This window comes from Orycteropus afer, unplaced genomic scaffold (genome assembly GCF_000298275.1).
Source record: "Orycteropus afer afer isolate SDZICR_OR568_19922 unplaced genomic scaffold, OryAfe1.0 scaffold00132, whole genome shotgun sequence".
In the NCBI taxonomy this organism is placed as follows: domain Eukaryota; kingdom Metazoa; phylum Chordata; class Mammalia; order Tubulidentata; family Orycteropodidae; genus Orycteropus; species Orycteropus afer.
The window spans coordinates 951,302-967,191 of NW_006921719.1; the positions used below are offsets into that span (position 1 = coordinate 951,302).

General features: G+C 44.3%; 1 protein-coding gene across 1 annotated transcript in view; it reads left to right on the forward strand.

Annotated features, from left to right (window-relative positions):
* Positions 1-15,890, forward strand: part of LOC103200570 (cell migration inducing hyaluronidase 1) — an 81,542-nt gene that overhangs the window by 27,979 nt on the left and 37,673 nt on the right. The window contains exons 11-12 of the mRNA XM_007945089.2: positions 6,807-6,982; positions 9,493-9,702. Of these exons, the coding sequence (XP_007943280.1) occupies positions 6,807-6,982; positions 9,493-9,702 (386 nt within the window). The remainder of the gene's footprint in view (positions 1-6,806; positions 6,983-9,492; positions 9,703-15,890) is intronic.

Sequence of the window (15,890 nt, forward strand, 5' to 3'; positions counted from 1 at the left end):
ACATGAGACAAAGTATATGTGAACTGCTGTATGAAAAGTGAATTTACTCTGTAAATCTTCACCCAAATCCTTAAAAAAAAAAAAAAAAAAAAAAACAGGTCTGGCACATAGTAAATGCTCAATAAAAATAAATAAATAAAAACTCACTGCCATCGAGTTGGTTCCAACTCTTGCACTGGGTTTTCCAAGACTGTAAATCTTTATGGAAGTAGATTGCCCTATCTTCCTTCTGCAGAGTAGCTGGTGGGTTTGAACTTCTAACCTTATTGTTAGCAGTCAGATGCCTTAGGCACTGTGCCACCAGAGCTCCTCATTATTGTTCTTGGATGTAATAATTTAGCCACAAAGCATAAAGATGGAAGTAAGAGGCATAACCCAGAAGCCAATGGTTAAATTTTACATATTTTGCAGCCAGTCAATCTACTTTTTTTGAGAAAATTACTAAATAACAACTAACACCACCATCACAGGAGCTATAATTAGAATTTGGGGTTGGAGAAGGACTATAGATTGAGAAAGCATATCCAAAATATGATATGAAATATCAATTATTTTTGGAACTAAAAGCACTGGTCAAGCTGCTTCTTAAGCCCTCATGAGGCTGGATAGAGAATGAGTCAGGGCTGCATCTGGACCCTGAGGATCAAGGGAGGAAGGGACAAGTGGGGAAGATGCTGGAATCCCCTCAGGACCCTCCAAACTCTATCGGTCTAACACTGCCTGTGTCTGTATCTCCACCACCCCTCACCCCAAGGCCCTTAAAGACTCAGAGTAGACCATCCACTTCACTTTGCTTAGAAGCTTTAAAGCCCACGTGAAAAAAGTACCTTCTGGTGGACAGTTACAGAAAAGCCCTAGGCATCCTTGGGTGACACAAATGGTTAAGCACTTGACTATTAACCAAAAGGCTGGCAGTTCAAACCTACCTGGAAGAAAGGTTTGGTGATCTACTTCTGGAAAGTCACAGCCACGAAAACCCTGTGGCATTCAAGGACTCAACAGTAACTGGTTTGTTTTAGGGTGTTTTTAGGGATGTGGGTGTGTGTGTCTGCCTCCCTATCTGTCTGAGAAAGGCTCATACTTCTCCTGCTGAGCCCTAAGCCCATCCCTGCTCTTGATCCTCCCACTGACGTGGATCAAAGACTCCCTACCTTTCTTCTTTCTTTCTCATAACTTTTTTCCCCCAACCCCAACTGTCTCAAGGTTCTCCTCTCTAGGTTGGCTGCAGAGACAGACACAGCCTCCCCGGATCCTCGTTCCTTCCTTCCCTCAAAATCCAGTAAGCAGGTCTTTTCTCATTTTAAGGGTTTTCCTATAGGAAACAGATGGTAACAAAGAAAATATGAGAATCATCTAAAAAAAATTCTTTCAATGGTTTGCCAACCACAGTATGATCTCCAGCACCTCCAACAGCATAACTGGGAGCCCCTCGATTTTCTGCCCTGTTTCCATTATCACCTTTCTGCTTGGTCTGTAACCACCCCCCCACACCTATAAATTATTATTAACATTTATTGAGTTTCCGATGATATGCCAGTCACTTTACATAAATCATCTTACTCATTCTTCATGATAACCTAATATAGTAACTGCTTCTGTTTTCTCTATGACACAGATGAGGAAACCAAAGTCCATGAAAAATGTCTAGACTTGTACTTATAATAAGAAAATCCAGTGGTGCAGTGCCTAAGGCGTTTGACTGCCAATCAAAAGGTTGGCAGTTCAAACCCACCAGCTGCTTTGTGGAAGGAAGATAGGGCAATCTACTTTGTAAAGATTTACCATCTTAGAAACCCAGTGGGGGTCATTATGAGTTGGAATTGACTCGATGGCAGTGGATTTGGATTTTTTTTTGGGGGGGAGGGCATACTTTCTAATACAGTAGCCACCAATCAAGTATGGCTACTTAAACATAAATGTAATTGAGACTTAATAAAATTAAAATTCAGCCAGATTTCAAGTATTCAGTTAGTCACAGATGGCTAGTGGCTACCATATTGGCCAGCACAGAATAGGGCATGTCTATCATCATAGCAGAAGCTCTGGTGGTGTAGTGCCTAAGGCACTTGACTGCTAACCAGAAGGCTGATGGTTCAAACCCACCAGCCACTCCTCAGAAGGAAGATTGGACAATCTACTTCTGTAGCGATACCACTTTGGAAACCCAAGGAGGGGTCACCTAGAGTTGGATCTGACTCAATTGCAGTGAGTTTGGTTTGGTTTTTTTATATATATATATATCATCATAGAAAGATTTAGTGGACAGAGGTTAGTGTAGGCCAAAGAAGTCACTATCTGAACCAGGACTGAAACTTAGCTATCTGCTCCAAAGCTACATATGCTACTTTGTCATTTCTCCATAATGGCCCCTGTTCCCTACATCTCAACCTGAAGATGACTGCAGGGAGGATGTTGGGTGCTCTGTGATTTAAAATGACCTTTCTAAGACCCTCCAGCCTAAGTCCCTCTGGCTTATCCTTGCACCTCTCATGGCCTGAGACAGGCAGACCCTTCTCTCCCCACCACAGAATCACTGGGCCCTACATGGTCTGACCTACATGTGGTTGTTATTAGTTGAAGTACAGTCAGCCCCCAACACATGGTGACCGCATGCACAATGGAATACCACTCAGGCTTGCACCATCTCCATGATCAGTTGCAGATCACACCATTCTGATCCATAAGGTTTTCATTGGCTGATTTTCAGTAGATCACCTGGCCTTTCTTCCTAACTATCTTAGTCTGGAAGCTTCAATGAAATCTGTCTATCATCAAAGCAAAGCACAAGCCTCCACAACAGATGGGTGGTGGCTGCTCAAGTAGTGCATTGGAGCTATAAATATATGTATCTGTGTATCCCATTGGAAGATCCTTGGTGTTATGCTTCTCTTCATCCTGGAGTGCCTAGTACTGTGCCTGCCATATAGAGAAGGCTCTGGGAGGTGGTGTTTGAAGCTTTCTGTGGGGCCACTGCATTAAAAAAAAAAAAAAAAAGTCTCTCTGCTTTCCAGGCTCCTCCCATCCTTTGTCCAATATTCTTCTGGATAATTTGGGAAAGATCTGGCCTGCCTGAGTCTGCTTTTCTCTGGTTGTCCTTCATGTGTCAATGTTGAAGAAGGAAGTGAGGGTGGAGGCTAGTGGGTGGACTCCTTAGATGGGATGGGATGCTGGGAAATGAGGGGCACTGGGTTTCCCTTGGATAATAGTCTGGGAGTGGCTGTGAATGTAGCCACAGGACAGATAAGCTAATGGCCACAGGAGATGGTGCTGGTGAAGTTATGCTTAAAGGCTCTGATAGGGGGCTTCGCTTCGAGGTGGGAGAATAATTCTTGCAGCTGTCAATTGGAATTACATGTACTCAGCTCCCAGAGGCATGATAAACACAGTTCCTCCACCAACCTGTAAATCTGTTACACCCTGGCCAATTCTCCCATGCAACAAAGAAAGTTGCCAAACCTGCTTTCTACCTACTGCTAGCATCACAGGCATGAAGTCAGTGGTTGGAGTCCTGGGTTCCAGTCTCAACTTGAAGTCAATGCCAGTGAAAGCTGTAGGAGTCAGGTCAGTTACATGAGCCTCCTACTATGTGCTGCTGTATACCAGGTGCTGTTCTAAGTACCATGGATTAACCCATTTAGCTTCATAGCTACCTTATCAAAACCCATTGCTGTTGAGTCAATTCCAATTCATAGTAACCCTATAGAAAAGAGTAGAATTGCCCCCATAGAGTTTCCAAGGCTGTGATCTTTACAGAAGCAGACTGCTACATCTTTCTCCCATGGAGCAGCTGGCGGGTTCAAACTGGCAACCTTTTGGTTAGCAGCTGAGTGCTTTAATATGTGCTGTTATTATCCCCATTTTATAGAGGAAGAGCCCAAGGTACAGGAATTCCAGCTACAGTCTGAGTCAGGAACCCCCCTTAGAACCTTTAGAAGGAAGTAGCCCTGCTGACACTTTGACGTTTTAGCCCAGTGAATCTGATTGTAGATGCCTGTCTTGCAGAACTGGAAGAGAATTGAAACTATATTGTTTCAAGCCACTAACTTTGTGGTAATTTCTTAGAGCAGCTGTAGGAAACTAATACTGATTCCAAATAAGATGTCTTCTCAGCTTTGCTAGGCACTAATTTATAGCTTAAATAGTTGTTGATGTGAGCAGCCATCAGTCAACTCGGATTCATGGCATCCTTACGTACAACAGAATAAAACATTGCCCAGTCCTGCATCATCCTCACAATCACTGACATATTTGAGTGGATTGTGGCAGCTATTGTGCCAATCCATCTCACTAAGGGTCTTTCACCCCTCTTTGGCCCTCTACCAAGCATGATGTCCTCCTCCAGTGATGGTGTGTCATCTGATAATGTATCAAAAGCAAGTGAGTTGGGCAATTGTGATCCGTAGGATTTTCATTGGCTAATATTCAGCAGTAGATTGCCAGGTTCTTCTTCCTAATCTGTTGTAGCCTGAGAACTCTGCCAAAACCAGTCCACCATGGGTGGCCCTGCTGGTATTTAAAATACTGCTGGCATAGATTCCAGCATCACAGCAACACACAAGTCACCACAGAATGACAAACTGACAAGGATGGTGGGTATTTTGAAGTAGGATGCTTCAAAGAAACCACCATCTCACTGGTCTGCAGAATTTCCTAACAGTAAACATCCTTGGAAATACAGCAGACTCACAGGATGTGTGCCAGGTGACTGGGTGGGCAGGGGCGCCAGCCCTTCCTGGGGACGAGAGGTCAAGGCAAGGTGACTGTCAGAGAATGATACTGGAGGGCTAATTATAACCACAGCCTTTGTCTGTGGGCATTGGCGAGGCTCTAGGTTGAGGTTTGAGCTCCATTGCTCAATACATTAAGGTCAAATGTAAAAGTCAAGTGGTATAGGTGGTGTGGTTCAGACAGGGATTGCTTCTCACTGTAACTGCATCCTCAAATGGAAGAGAAAGCACCTACCAGCCAGCTCAGCAGTCTCAGAACAAGCTGAATTTAGAACCAGGCTAAGCTCTCCATACCAGAAAAGAATTTGGGATTGTTGTAGAGGCAAAATTTGGGCCTGTATATCAAAGACTATTCCAAAGTTTAAACTCTTGTCACCCTATATGTTTCTGAAGGTACATTTTTCTGCATAGGCAAAGGAAGAAGAAACTGGAAGGGAAAAATAGCAGTGAATTTAGCAATAAACTAAGTGGGGTGAAATCCGTGTTAAGGGAGGTGAAAGAGGGGGACAGTAGAGGGAAAACAGAGGTGATAAAATCAAGAGCTCTGGCTACAGTTGGAGCAGGGTTACAGAATCAGGCTCTTTGCCCAAAACCTTTTTGCTTTCTTGCTTGTTAGCTTTTTTTAAGGATGGAAATGCCTAGAAAAGTTTGAAAACAGAACATGAGGGATCCCAATGGGAAAAGAAATGAAGCTACTCAAAGGGCCAAGCTATTGGAGTTAAGGAGTTAAAGAAAATTGGAAGATGTAGGGGGTGTGGAGGAGTTCCTGAATGGAGCAAACAGTCAAGCATTTGGCTACTTACCAAAGGTTGGGAATTTGAATCCACCCACAGGCACCTTAGAAGAGAAGCTGGTGAGCTAATTCCAAAAAATCAGCCACTGAAAACCCTATAAAGGTCAGTTCTACTCTGACACATATGGGGTCACCAAGAGTCAGAATAGACTTGGCAAAACCTAGTTTGATGTTTTTGGTTTTTAGGGAGGTAGTCTGTGTCATGAGGGGAGAGAGCAACCTCTCATCCAGGTTGGAAAGAGAAAGGAAGGTGGTGATGAGGTCAGTACAGAGTAGGGTGCTAGTTCTTCCTCCTTTCCATATGGTACCATTGAGGTATCCAGAGCCCGGCCACAGTGCTGGGCACCAAAGCTCCAATTTGGCTCTTTTCAGAGCCCCAGAATGGAGATACACACTTTACCTGAGATTGAGGAAAGGACAATATGGATTTGGTTGCCTTAACAGAATATGAATTTTCACTGCTTTAAAGAAGTGGCTATATTTTATCTCTGTAAGAATCTAGGGTGTGAGCTCTGTGAGTTCACGCAGAGCCAGGTTTCTTCTCTCCTTTGCTCTGCCATCTCTAGGATGTGGCTCTCATCTACATGGGCAAGACCAGCCCACCAACGCCCATCCACATTCCAGCCCCCAGGAGAGAGCAAAAGGAGGGCCAGCCTGGAGATTACCCAGAGCACTTGTGTTCACATCCTATATGCACACAGTACTACAGGGGAGGCTGGGAAATGTAGTTGCCCTGGGTTCTCCTACCTAAAACTCAGGAGATTCTAGCTCTGAAAGGCAAGAGAGAAGATAGATATTGAGAGGCAGTCAGCAGTCTCTGCTGTGGGCTTCAGATGTAAACATATGTGGCTGTTAATCCTGGCTCTATGTTCAGGCAAATGATTTCAAATGGATGAAGTTCCTAGGCTTTATTCTTCTATAAAGAGGGTCTAAGGACCACCATGACCACAGGGTGTTGGGATGAATAACCAGCTTCTGTTAAAGCCTCTGGCAGGGGCCCTGGAGAACAATGGGCACGCCAAACAAAGCAAAGCAAAGAAAAAGCAGTTGTTGAGTCCATTCTAATTCATGATGACCTCATGTGTGTCAGAGTTGATCTGTGCTCCTTAGGGTTGGCAACTTTTTGGAAATAGATCACCAAGTAGTTCTTCTGAGGCACTTCTGTGTGGACTTGAACCTCCAGTCTTTTAGTTAGCAGCTGAACACATTAACCATATGTACCCCCAAGGGCTCCCAGTAGGCATACAGTACCTGTTATTTCCCACTCTCCCGCCATTCTTCCCTAGGGAAACCAATGTACCTGCACATCGGGGAGGAGATCGATGGTGTGGACATGCGGGCTGAGGTTGGCCTCCTGACCCGGAACATTGTGGTGATGGGGGAGATGGAGGATGAATGCTACCCATACAGCAACCATATCTGCAACTTCTTTGACTTTGATACCTTTGGGGGCCACATCAAGGTATGAGTCTGCCTGGCAGAGGCTCTCAACCCATGGTAAGGGATGATTAGACAGTACACTGGCTCCAACCCAACCAGAATTCCTTGATGCCAGCCTATGGGTGAGATTCTTGGAAGGGGATGAGATGGGGAAGAAGGAAATGGGGTTTTCAACTCCAAAGAAGAGCACCTTTTGGGAGTTAGGGGAGAGTTATGTGTTACTGTTAGCATGTAACCTCACCTGTCAATACTTGGGGACAAGAGAGGTGATGGAGCCAATTGCAAACAGCTCTCCATCTGGTACCCATCATCCTGCACTCTACCTTTGTTTTTTTGAGAGTAGACTTATGATTTATTCTTTTTTAAAAAAAGTATTGTGATTTTTGTGTAAGTTTACAGAGCGAATTCATCTTCCATACAGCAGTTCACATACACTTTGTCTCACAACATTGATTGCAATCTCCCACAATGCAACAGTTCCCCTCCCACTTCCTCTCCATAGCTACCTCTTCCCTGTGTCCTTCCATCCCATGCACTCCTACCCACCGAGCTGTCTCCCTGTGCATAAACAGCCATTCTATTCTCCAAGGAGTACATCTACCTAATGTAAATGTTCAGCTCATATGCCTGCCTTTTGTTTGGCTGGAAGCCACAGGAGTGGGTTCAATTCCAGACCTGAAGGGTAGCTGGGGGCCATAGTCTCAGGGGTTCCACCAGGCTCTATCAGACCAGCAAGCCTGGTTCCTTTTTTTTTTTTTTTTTAATGATTTTGAGTTTTGTTCCATATTGTTCTCTCACTCTATCCAAGATCTCCTACATAGATCCCCCTCCACTGTACTCTACTTTTGTGCCTTTCATCCCCAATCATTTCTTTCATTCCCTTCCTTCATTATTGAGCCCTGTTTCCTTCCTAAAAGCACAAGCACTTAACTCACAAAAAAAGTCATGTTTCCAATTGATCTGTTAAGGTAAAGATAGGATGATCAGCAGACAGAGAAGAATTAGAGGTTCTAGCATTAAATTTACCTGTGAGTTTCCTGATAGAGAGTCAAGGAAAAGACAGAGACATGAAAGACTTCAGAGTTCTTACTAGCAATAAAGAAAAATGATTCTAGGTCACTGGGGCTCAATTTTTCCTAGCATTAAACTCAAACAGGAATTTCTTTTGCATCTCTCTATAAAGCATCTCGCTATCTGGCATCTTGAATAGCATAAGACACCCCAAAGTGCTTCACATGGCCATTGTTTTCAATGACTTGGGATCAAAGCTGATAGCATAATATTATGTTTCAGTTCTGTGAAACCAATTCTCTCAAAGCAAAGATCACATGGTTTAGGGATAAGTCCTTACAGTAATTTAACTAAAGAGACTGATGGAGTGAAGCTTACAGTTTCATAATAGGGTCCCTAGTGTCATTTTAGGCGAGATAATGATTTGCCATGTAGGTGTGTATTACAGGATTTTCACCATTCCTGGACCTTGCTTATTAATTCTGGTAGTGTTTCCCAGTCATTGTAACCACCAAAAAGACTTCTACATACTTCCAGTCATCTCCTGGGGATGGAGTGGGGAAAGGGATGGTATTACTGCCCTTGGTTCAGAGCCTGGTTAGAGAGACAAGCAAAAATAGTAGGCATATGGTATACAAGCTGCTTCAAGCCCCTTTCCAATCCTTGAGAGTAATTCCTGAGTGATCACAGCACTCTTTTCCACTGAACTCAAGCTAGGCCTCAGAATCATCCTCAACACAGCTCTCTAAAGCAGCCACTACTGGTGTCAGCATGCCAGTTGACACCTGTTTTTTGAAGGAATGGTTAACATGTCTCTAAGACTATCATCCTTCCCTAGCAGAAGCTGGCTGAGCTAGAGTCTTCAGAATTGTTTTCAGACTATGCTTTTGTGGTGAGTTCCCAGAATGCAGATATTCTTGGGTTGTCAAGTGGTTTCCTTGACCAAGCTAGAGATGAAGCCAGGTGTGCTGTGATCTGAGCATGTGGGTGCTCACTGAGCAAGGCCCCATCCCACCACTCTACATGCCCACTGCCATAATGCAAGGTCTCACAAAGTTTCTGGGCTAAGCATCTGCCTTCCCTTTGCCAGGAGAGAGCCTCAGATGGTAGATGATGGCTCTGACTGCCCAAAGGTCTACCCTAACCTGGATTCCCTAACCCTTCTAGGGCATGCTTCTTTCCAGATTCTTCCCAGATTAGTTCAGCATTATCCCTTCCTCGTAAGATGCAGTGTTTTAAGAGGCAGGAAAGGAGGGTCAAAGCAAACACCAGCTATTGCACAGGTCCTCCAGACTCTCAATTCTAAGCATTATTACCTTGCAGCTTCTCCTATCATGAATAGTACCTTGCTTGTCTCCCACGGTATAAGAAGGGCCAGACATCTTACTTAACTCTTGAGAATACCTTTGATTCACTGAGGACCAGGGATGGGGATTAATGAAGCACTTTGAGGAAAAGACCTTTTCCATTTTGAATGTGAAGCACCTCACTGACTCCTAATTCTCATATCTCCTTTCCCAGTTTGCGCTGGGGTTCAAAGCGGCACACCTGGAGGGCGTGGAGCTGAAGCACATGGGACAGCAGCTGGTGGGTCAGTACCCGATTCATTTCCACCTTGCGGGTGACGTGGATGAAAGGGGAGGCTATGACCCACCCACCTATGTAAAAGAGCTCTCCATCCACCATACGTTCTCTCGCTGTGTCACCGTCCATGGCTCCAATGGACTGTTGGTAAGCACTTCTTTCCCAGAAAGCAAAGGCTCTAGGACTCCCTCAACCCTTCACTCCTTCCCTCCATGCCAACCAGTTCATTGCCAGTCCCAGAGGTGGTTAGTGCTGGAAAGGCATTTGGATCTAGACACTTACCCCAGAGCCACTGGGGGGCTGAACCATCCTTAGCTCAGATTTTAGACCAGTGTTGGCTGACAGCAGGTCATCACCAAACAAGAAGGAGAAAATAGTCTACTCCCTAAAGGACACCGACTACCAAGATGAGTAAGTATTCAATTTGCAGTGGTTACTTGGAGTCCAGCTCCTGGTGCCCCGCATTGGAATGATGTGAAACTTGGTATTGTTCTATGGCTGTGGTATGCCCAATCTGGTCACTGCAAAGAAGAGGGATTAGGGCAGACTTCTGTGCTATGGCATTGGCCTGAATGATTTGAGGTGGTAGCAGTAAAGGTCCCTTTTCTTCTGTTGAACAAGTATTTCTTCAGAGCAAGTGCAACAAAGGAAAATGCATTCATTGACAAATGGGCCAAAGTGTCAGAGGCTTTTCTTCATTTTCACCAATTCCTTTTACACTAAATTCATCCCTCTTTAAATGAACTAAACTTATATCCCCTGAAAACTTTGAACTGGATATCACAAAATGGGGCCCTGCTGGCTAAATCTAGCCACCCAAACTCTTTTGTTTGGTTTATATGGTGGTTAGAAAGATATTTGAATTGATAAATTTTATACCAAATTGAACCTTCTTTAAATGAGCACAACATATATTCTCTACAAACCTTAAACTGAATGTCACAGAATGAGGCCCTGCAAGTGAAATCCAGCCACCAGATGTGTTTTGTTTGACTTATATGGTATTTAAAGCAACATTTAAATTAGTTTGCACTGTTTAAAAGTTAAGAGAGTTCACATAAAAATCTGGATGCCTTGCTTCTCTTGACAAATGAGGTGAATTGGCAGCAGCAGAACCATGTTCCCATGGGCCACAAATGATTAAAGCAGAGTTGCAGCTGCCCCACCAAGTGGGACAGATACTCTGATTGGCACTGTCCCCACCAGTTCCTATGATGTTACAGTAAGTTGCCCAGGCCATTGTCACTCGTTTCATTGCCCACCTGCCTGCCCTCTGTGGGCATTTGAGTTTGTGACCCCTGCTTTAGGCCAAACAGAATGAACCTCTCCACAAGGTATATGATGATGGAAGATGAAGAGACCTAAAAGGGACGTATTATAGGCCTGTCAGCATGTTTAGCTTCTCTGGACCTCCATTCTCTCCTCAGCTTAGTGGGAAAATAACACCAAATACATAGAGATGTTATAGGGATTATTGAGGTGCACATGCCATAAGGGATACCCAAGACCCAGTGTCCTGCCTGGTGGGCTACATGCAAATGGTGACCATAGATCAGGGCTGGTTCTCCCTGGCAGCTGGTAGGAGGGCTGGGACTAGAGAATTTGATGGAAGACATGGGATTTTTTCTGGCTCAAGGAAGAAGCAAAGGAGAATATTTTCTGGCCAAAACCAAAAGACAACAATGGGATTTATAATAAATTCAGAATCTCAGGGATGCAGCAGAACACACTATGAGCTTGGGCTCTGGAACTAGATGCCCTGAGTTCCACTCTGGGTTCTGTCACCTACTAGTGTGACCTTGGGCAATCATGTTACCTCTCCATGCCTCAGTTTCCTCTTCTGCAAAATGGGATTAGATGAGCAAAGAACATGGTTCTAAACACATAACAGCACTCAACCCTGAGAGCTAGAATCTGGCCTATCTTGTTCACTCCTTCTCTCTAGGGTCTGCTCAGAGTAGATGCACAATTTGTTGAATGAATGAAATGAAGATATTCTCATTCAGGTTGGTGATTGAGATCAGAATACATGGTGAAAAACACATGTAGTACTTAAGAAAGGTGAGAGGCCTGATCTCAAGAGCTTTACTTGATTTAAGTATTCTTTCTAGTTTTGTTCTTAATTTTGCCTAAATTTAACTTTACTGAAGAGAAAGATATCAAGATTAGTAGAAACCTGTAATTATAGATCTGGGCTGGCTTGGGTGGAATCCATCCTGACCAGCAGCCCCCTTGTAGTTTGGGCATGTGGCTGTGATCCCCCATTTGGTGTGTAGCCTTGAACAAGCTGTTTAATCTGTTGGGTCATCAGTTTCTTCATATGTATTATGGGAAAATGATAGCTACCTCTCAAGGTTGTTCAATTAGAAAATGCATATGAAATGGAGTTTGTGCTGTTTTATAATAGCAAACCTTCCTCTGAGCAGTGAGCCTGGGTCTCAGCCACAGAAATGGGCTCACATTAGGGGGAAGTGGGGCAAGAAGCACTAAGGGTGGGGCTGGAGCCTCCCAGCACCCAGAGCAATCCATCAGGAGAACATTGCATGGGTCTAGGTTAGGGAGAGGCCGGGAGAGCTAGCACTAGCCTTTTAATGTTGTTGTTGTTGTTGTTATGTGCCGTCGAGTTGGCCCCGACTCATAGCAACCCCTCCTTGGGTTTCCGAGGCAGTATCACTACGGAAGTAGGATTGCCCAACCTTCCTTCCGAGGAGTGGCCTTTTAATAGAAGTCCTTAATTAATAAATAGAGACAGGACTGGGATGTGTGACTACAGGAAGAAGCCAACAGGTAAGACTTATTTGGAGCAGCCAAATAAGCTCAGTAAGGTCCCTGGGTGGTGCAAACAATTTGTGCTCAATCTACTAACCTCTTGATGGTTCTAACTCACCCAACAATATCATAGAAGAAAAGGCCTGGCAATCTGCTTCCGTAAACACTAACGTCAAGAAAAACAGGGGAAAAAAAAAAAAAACATTGCCACTGAGTAAATTCTGAATCATACCAACCCTGCTGGATAGAGTAGAACTGCCTCATGGGGCTTTAAAGTTGTAAATCTTTACGGAGGCAGATTGCCTCATCTTTCTTCCACAAAGTGACTAGTGCCAACCTTTCGTTATCAGCCAAGTGCTTAACCACTGTACCACCAGGGCTTCTCCCCATAAAGAGTCCAAAAACCCAACCCAATCCATTGCCATTGAGTCAATTCTAACTCATAGTGTTCCTATAGGACAGAGTAGAACTACCCTATGGGAGAAACCCCTTTATGGGGGTTTCTAAGGCTGTAAATCTTTACAGAAACAGACTTCTTCATCTTTCTCCCACAGAGTGGCTGGTGGGCTCAAAAGGTTAGCAAGCAAGTGCTTTAACCACTGTGCCACCAGAGCCAAGAAAACCTCATAGAGCAATTCTACTCTGTGACACATGGGGTCACCATGAGTTGGAATCAACTTGATGAGAACTGGCTTAGTTTTTTATTTAGATGGGTCAGTTACACCCTCAGCAGAGGTATATTCTTGAAGCCAGAACCTTAGACAACTTCTTGGAACCAGACAATGCTTGCCATCCCAGTACCAAGGCCTTCCTCCTCTTTGACCCCAAGGAATGCTGAGTCTAGTCTGGGAGGGAGCATCCTTCAGTTCCCTGGGTGTCATCCAGCCATCCTGCACAGGCCTGACCAAGAAGCCAGCTGTAGCCTGTCCTAGTGGCCATGTAGGGCTCCCAACCACACTCAGCTCAGGACCACACTTGACCACACCAGTGGATTATGATTTGGAGCCTGTAGGCCTATATGAGCTTTCCAAGGTGAAACCAAATTGTCATGATTTATAATCTAGAAGAAGTGCAGGCTCCAACTCTCTGAGCCAAAGAAGCAGGCTTTGGCAATGTCCCAGTGCCCTTCCCCAACAGCCACACCCCAGGGTTAGAGTGGGGGTTTTATGGGTTGATGACTCACCTTGTAAATGCCCTATCACTGAGGTAGAGAGTTCCACATTCTGCAACATGGCCTCGGGAGCCAGAGTCCCTCTACAGGTATTTTATATTTGCTTCCTTCGTTTTGGCTTGAAAGACTTAGCAACGGCTGACTTTGTTTGGAAAGATGTTTTTAGCTGGAAGGATGAAGGGAGGCCAAGTACAAATAAAGACAGAAGAATAATCTCAGGCCACTTGAGTAGCATTAGGGAGGACTAATGCCCTCCTCCCAGATTGAGAGGGGCACTAGATTGCATGTGGGCCATCACTGGCTCATAAGGAAGAGGGATTCCCAGTTGTGCAGAGCTGAGAGACATCTTAAATTCTTACCCCAAGCTGATCCTACAGTGTCCTGGGCAACCCTTCACTCATGGGTTCCTTCCATCTTCCCACCTATAACTAAGTGCTGGCACCCCCTGTCTTCAGAGAACATATTCTCTCATCCCTACCTTCCCCTTGGGCAGCCCACCAATGCTCTTTCCCTTTCTCCATCACCAACTTTTGTAAAAAGTAGTCCAACTTGCCACTTCTTCCTACTCTTGCATCTCGCTTCCCTCCTGACAAAATGTGGGCTTCTAAACGTCGGCTCTCTCTGCACTTTGTTATTCCAGTAAAGATGGCTGGAGCCCTCCCACAATATTTGGCAGGAAACCCTGTCCCCTAGACTCAAAGTTCTAAGAATTGTTGGAGAGGCTTCTGTTTTTCCAAGTTACTTTTCCTAGTTTCTTGAATTCACAAACTCATTCACAGCTTGACTCATGTAGCTGCTCTCATCTTTCCCTCCAACGTGAACCTACATGTGGAGCCCAGGTCGTGTCCTTGATTTCACGGGTCTGAGGCTTTACTTGACCAATTGGAATAGATATGTGAGGGGGGGGAAGTGTGCAAGACAGATCAGCACAGAAAACAATGCAAAATAGAGTAACAGGCCCAGTGTCAGATTGCCCAACAAGCAAGTTAACCACAGGCTTGCTTGTGTTTACTTACTACTCGGTAGTGAACAATTTCACATTTTTTCAGCCATCAAAGATTCTGCTTCTAGGTATGGCTGACATCTGTCTCTTTCCCAACCCCATAGCACCTTCCTACAGAATCAGATCCTCTTTTCAAATTTATAATCCCTGACAGGGACATTGTGCCCAATGAGCAAGATAATCTATACAGATTAGTAAGTAAGCACAAGTAAGCCTGTGTTCACCTTGCTTTTTGGGCAATCTGCCCTTGAAGAGACCCCCCATTTTTCTTTCTTTTTCTGTAAAAAAAAAAAAATTTCATTGTGTTTTTGGTGAAGGCTTACACAGCAGTTTAGGTTCCCATTCAACAATTTCTATACAAATAGTTCAGTGACATTGGTTATGTTTTTCACAATGCATGAACATTCACAATATTTCCATTCTGGTTGTTCCATTTCCATTCATCTAATTTCCCTATCCCCTTACATCTCTGTTTCAAAGTAATTGTTGTCATTTGGTCAGACCCCTCCTTTCTTCCTAGTCTCACAACAGACCCAAAGCTTTCCCACAGACCTCAACACCTTCCCACCAACCTGGTTGTTGAATTCTTGCCTCTTCCTCCTGATTCTCCTTCCCTTCTCTCATCTCTCCTTAGGAACTCTTTTCTTTCCTTATTAGATAGACAAAGTAGTTTGGTTCTCTGTTTCCTTTGCCAGCTTCTATTTGCATATTCAAAAATTCATTGAGACTCATCTGAACAAAGGTAAACAGATGTCCTCTGACTCCAAGGTTTTTCTCTTTAGCAGCTATAAATAAATAAATAAGCTTGAAGATTCCAGTCTTCCTTTAAGGAAGATCACATTTGTTGTCAAGCTTCTCACTCATGTGAATGATATCACATGCACCCCTCTTGTTGTTGTTGTTCGGTGCCATCGAATTGGCTCCGACTCATAGCGACCCTATGTACCACGGAATGAAACACTGCCCAGTCCTGCACCAGCCTCACAATCCTTGCTATATCTGAGCCCATTGTTGCAGCCACCCTGTCAATCCATCTCATTGAGGGCCTCTCCCATTTTCACTCACCCTCCACTTTACCAAGCATGATATCCTTGTCCAGGAAATGATCCCTTCTGCAACATGACCAAAGTAGGTGAGACAAAGTCTGGCCATTCTGGCTTCCAAGGAACGTTCCGACTGCACTTCTTCCAAGACAGATTTGTTAGTTATTCTGGCAGTCCATGGTACTTTCAGTAATCTTCACCAGCACCACAGCTCAAAAGCATCGACTCTTCTTCGCACACCCCTAGAAAGTACAAATAATTCTCACTGCCATTGAGTTGATTCCAACTCTTATTGACCCTATAGGATAGAATAAAACTGCTACATAGGGTTCCCGAGGCTATAAATCTT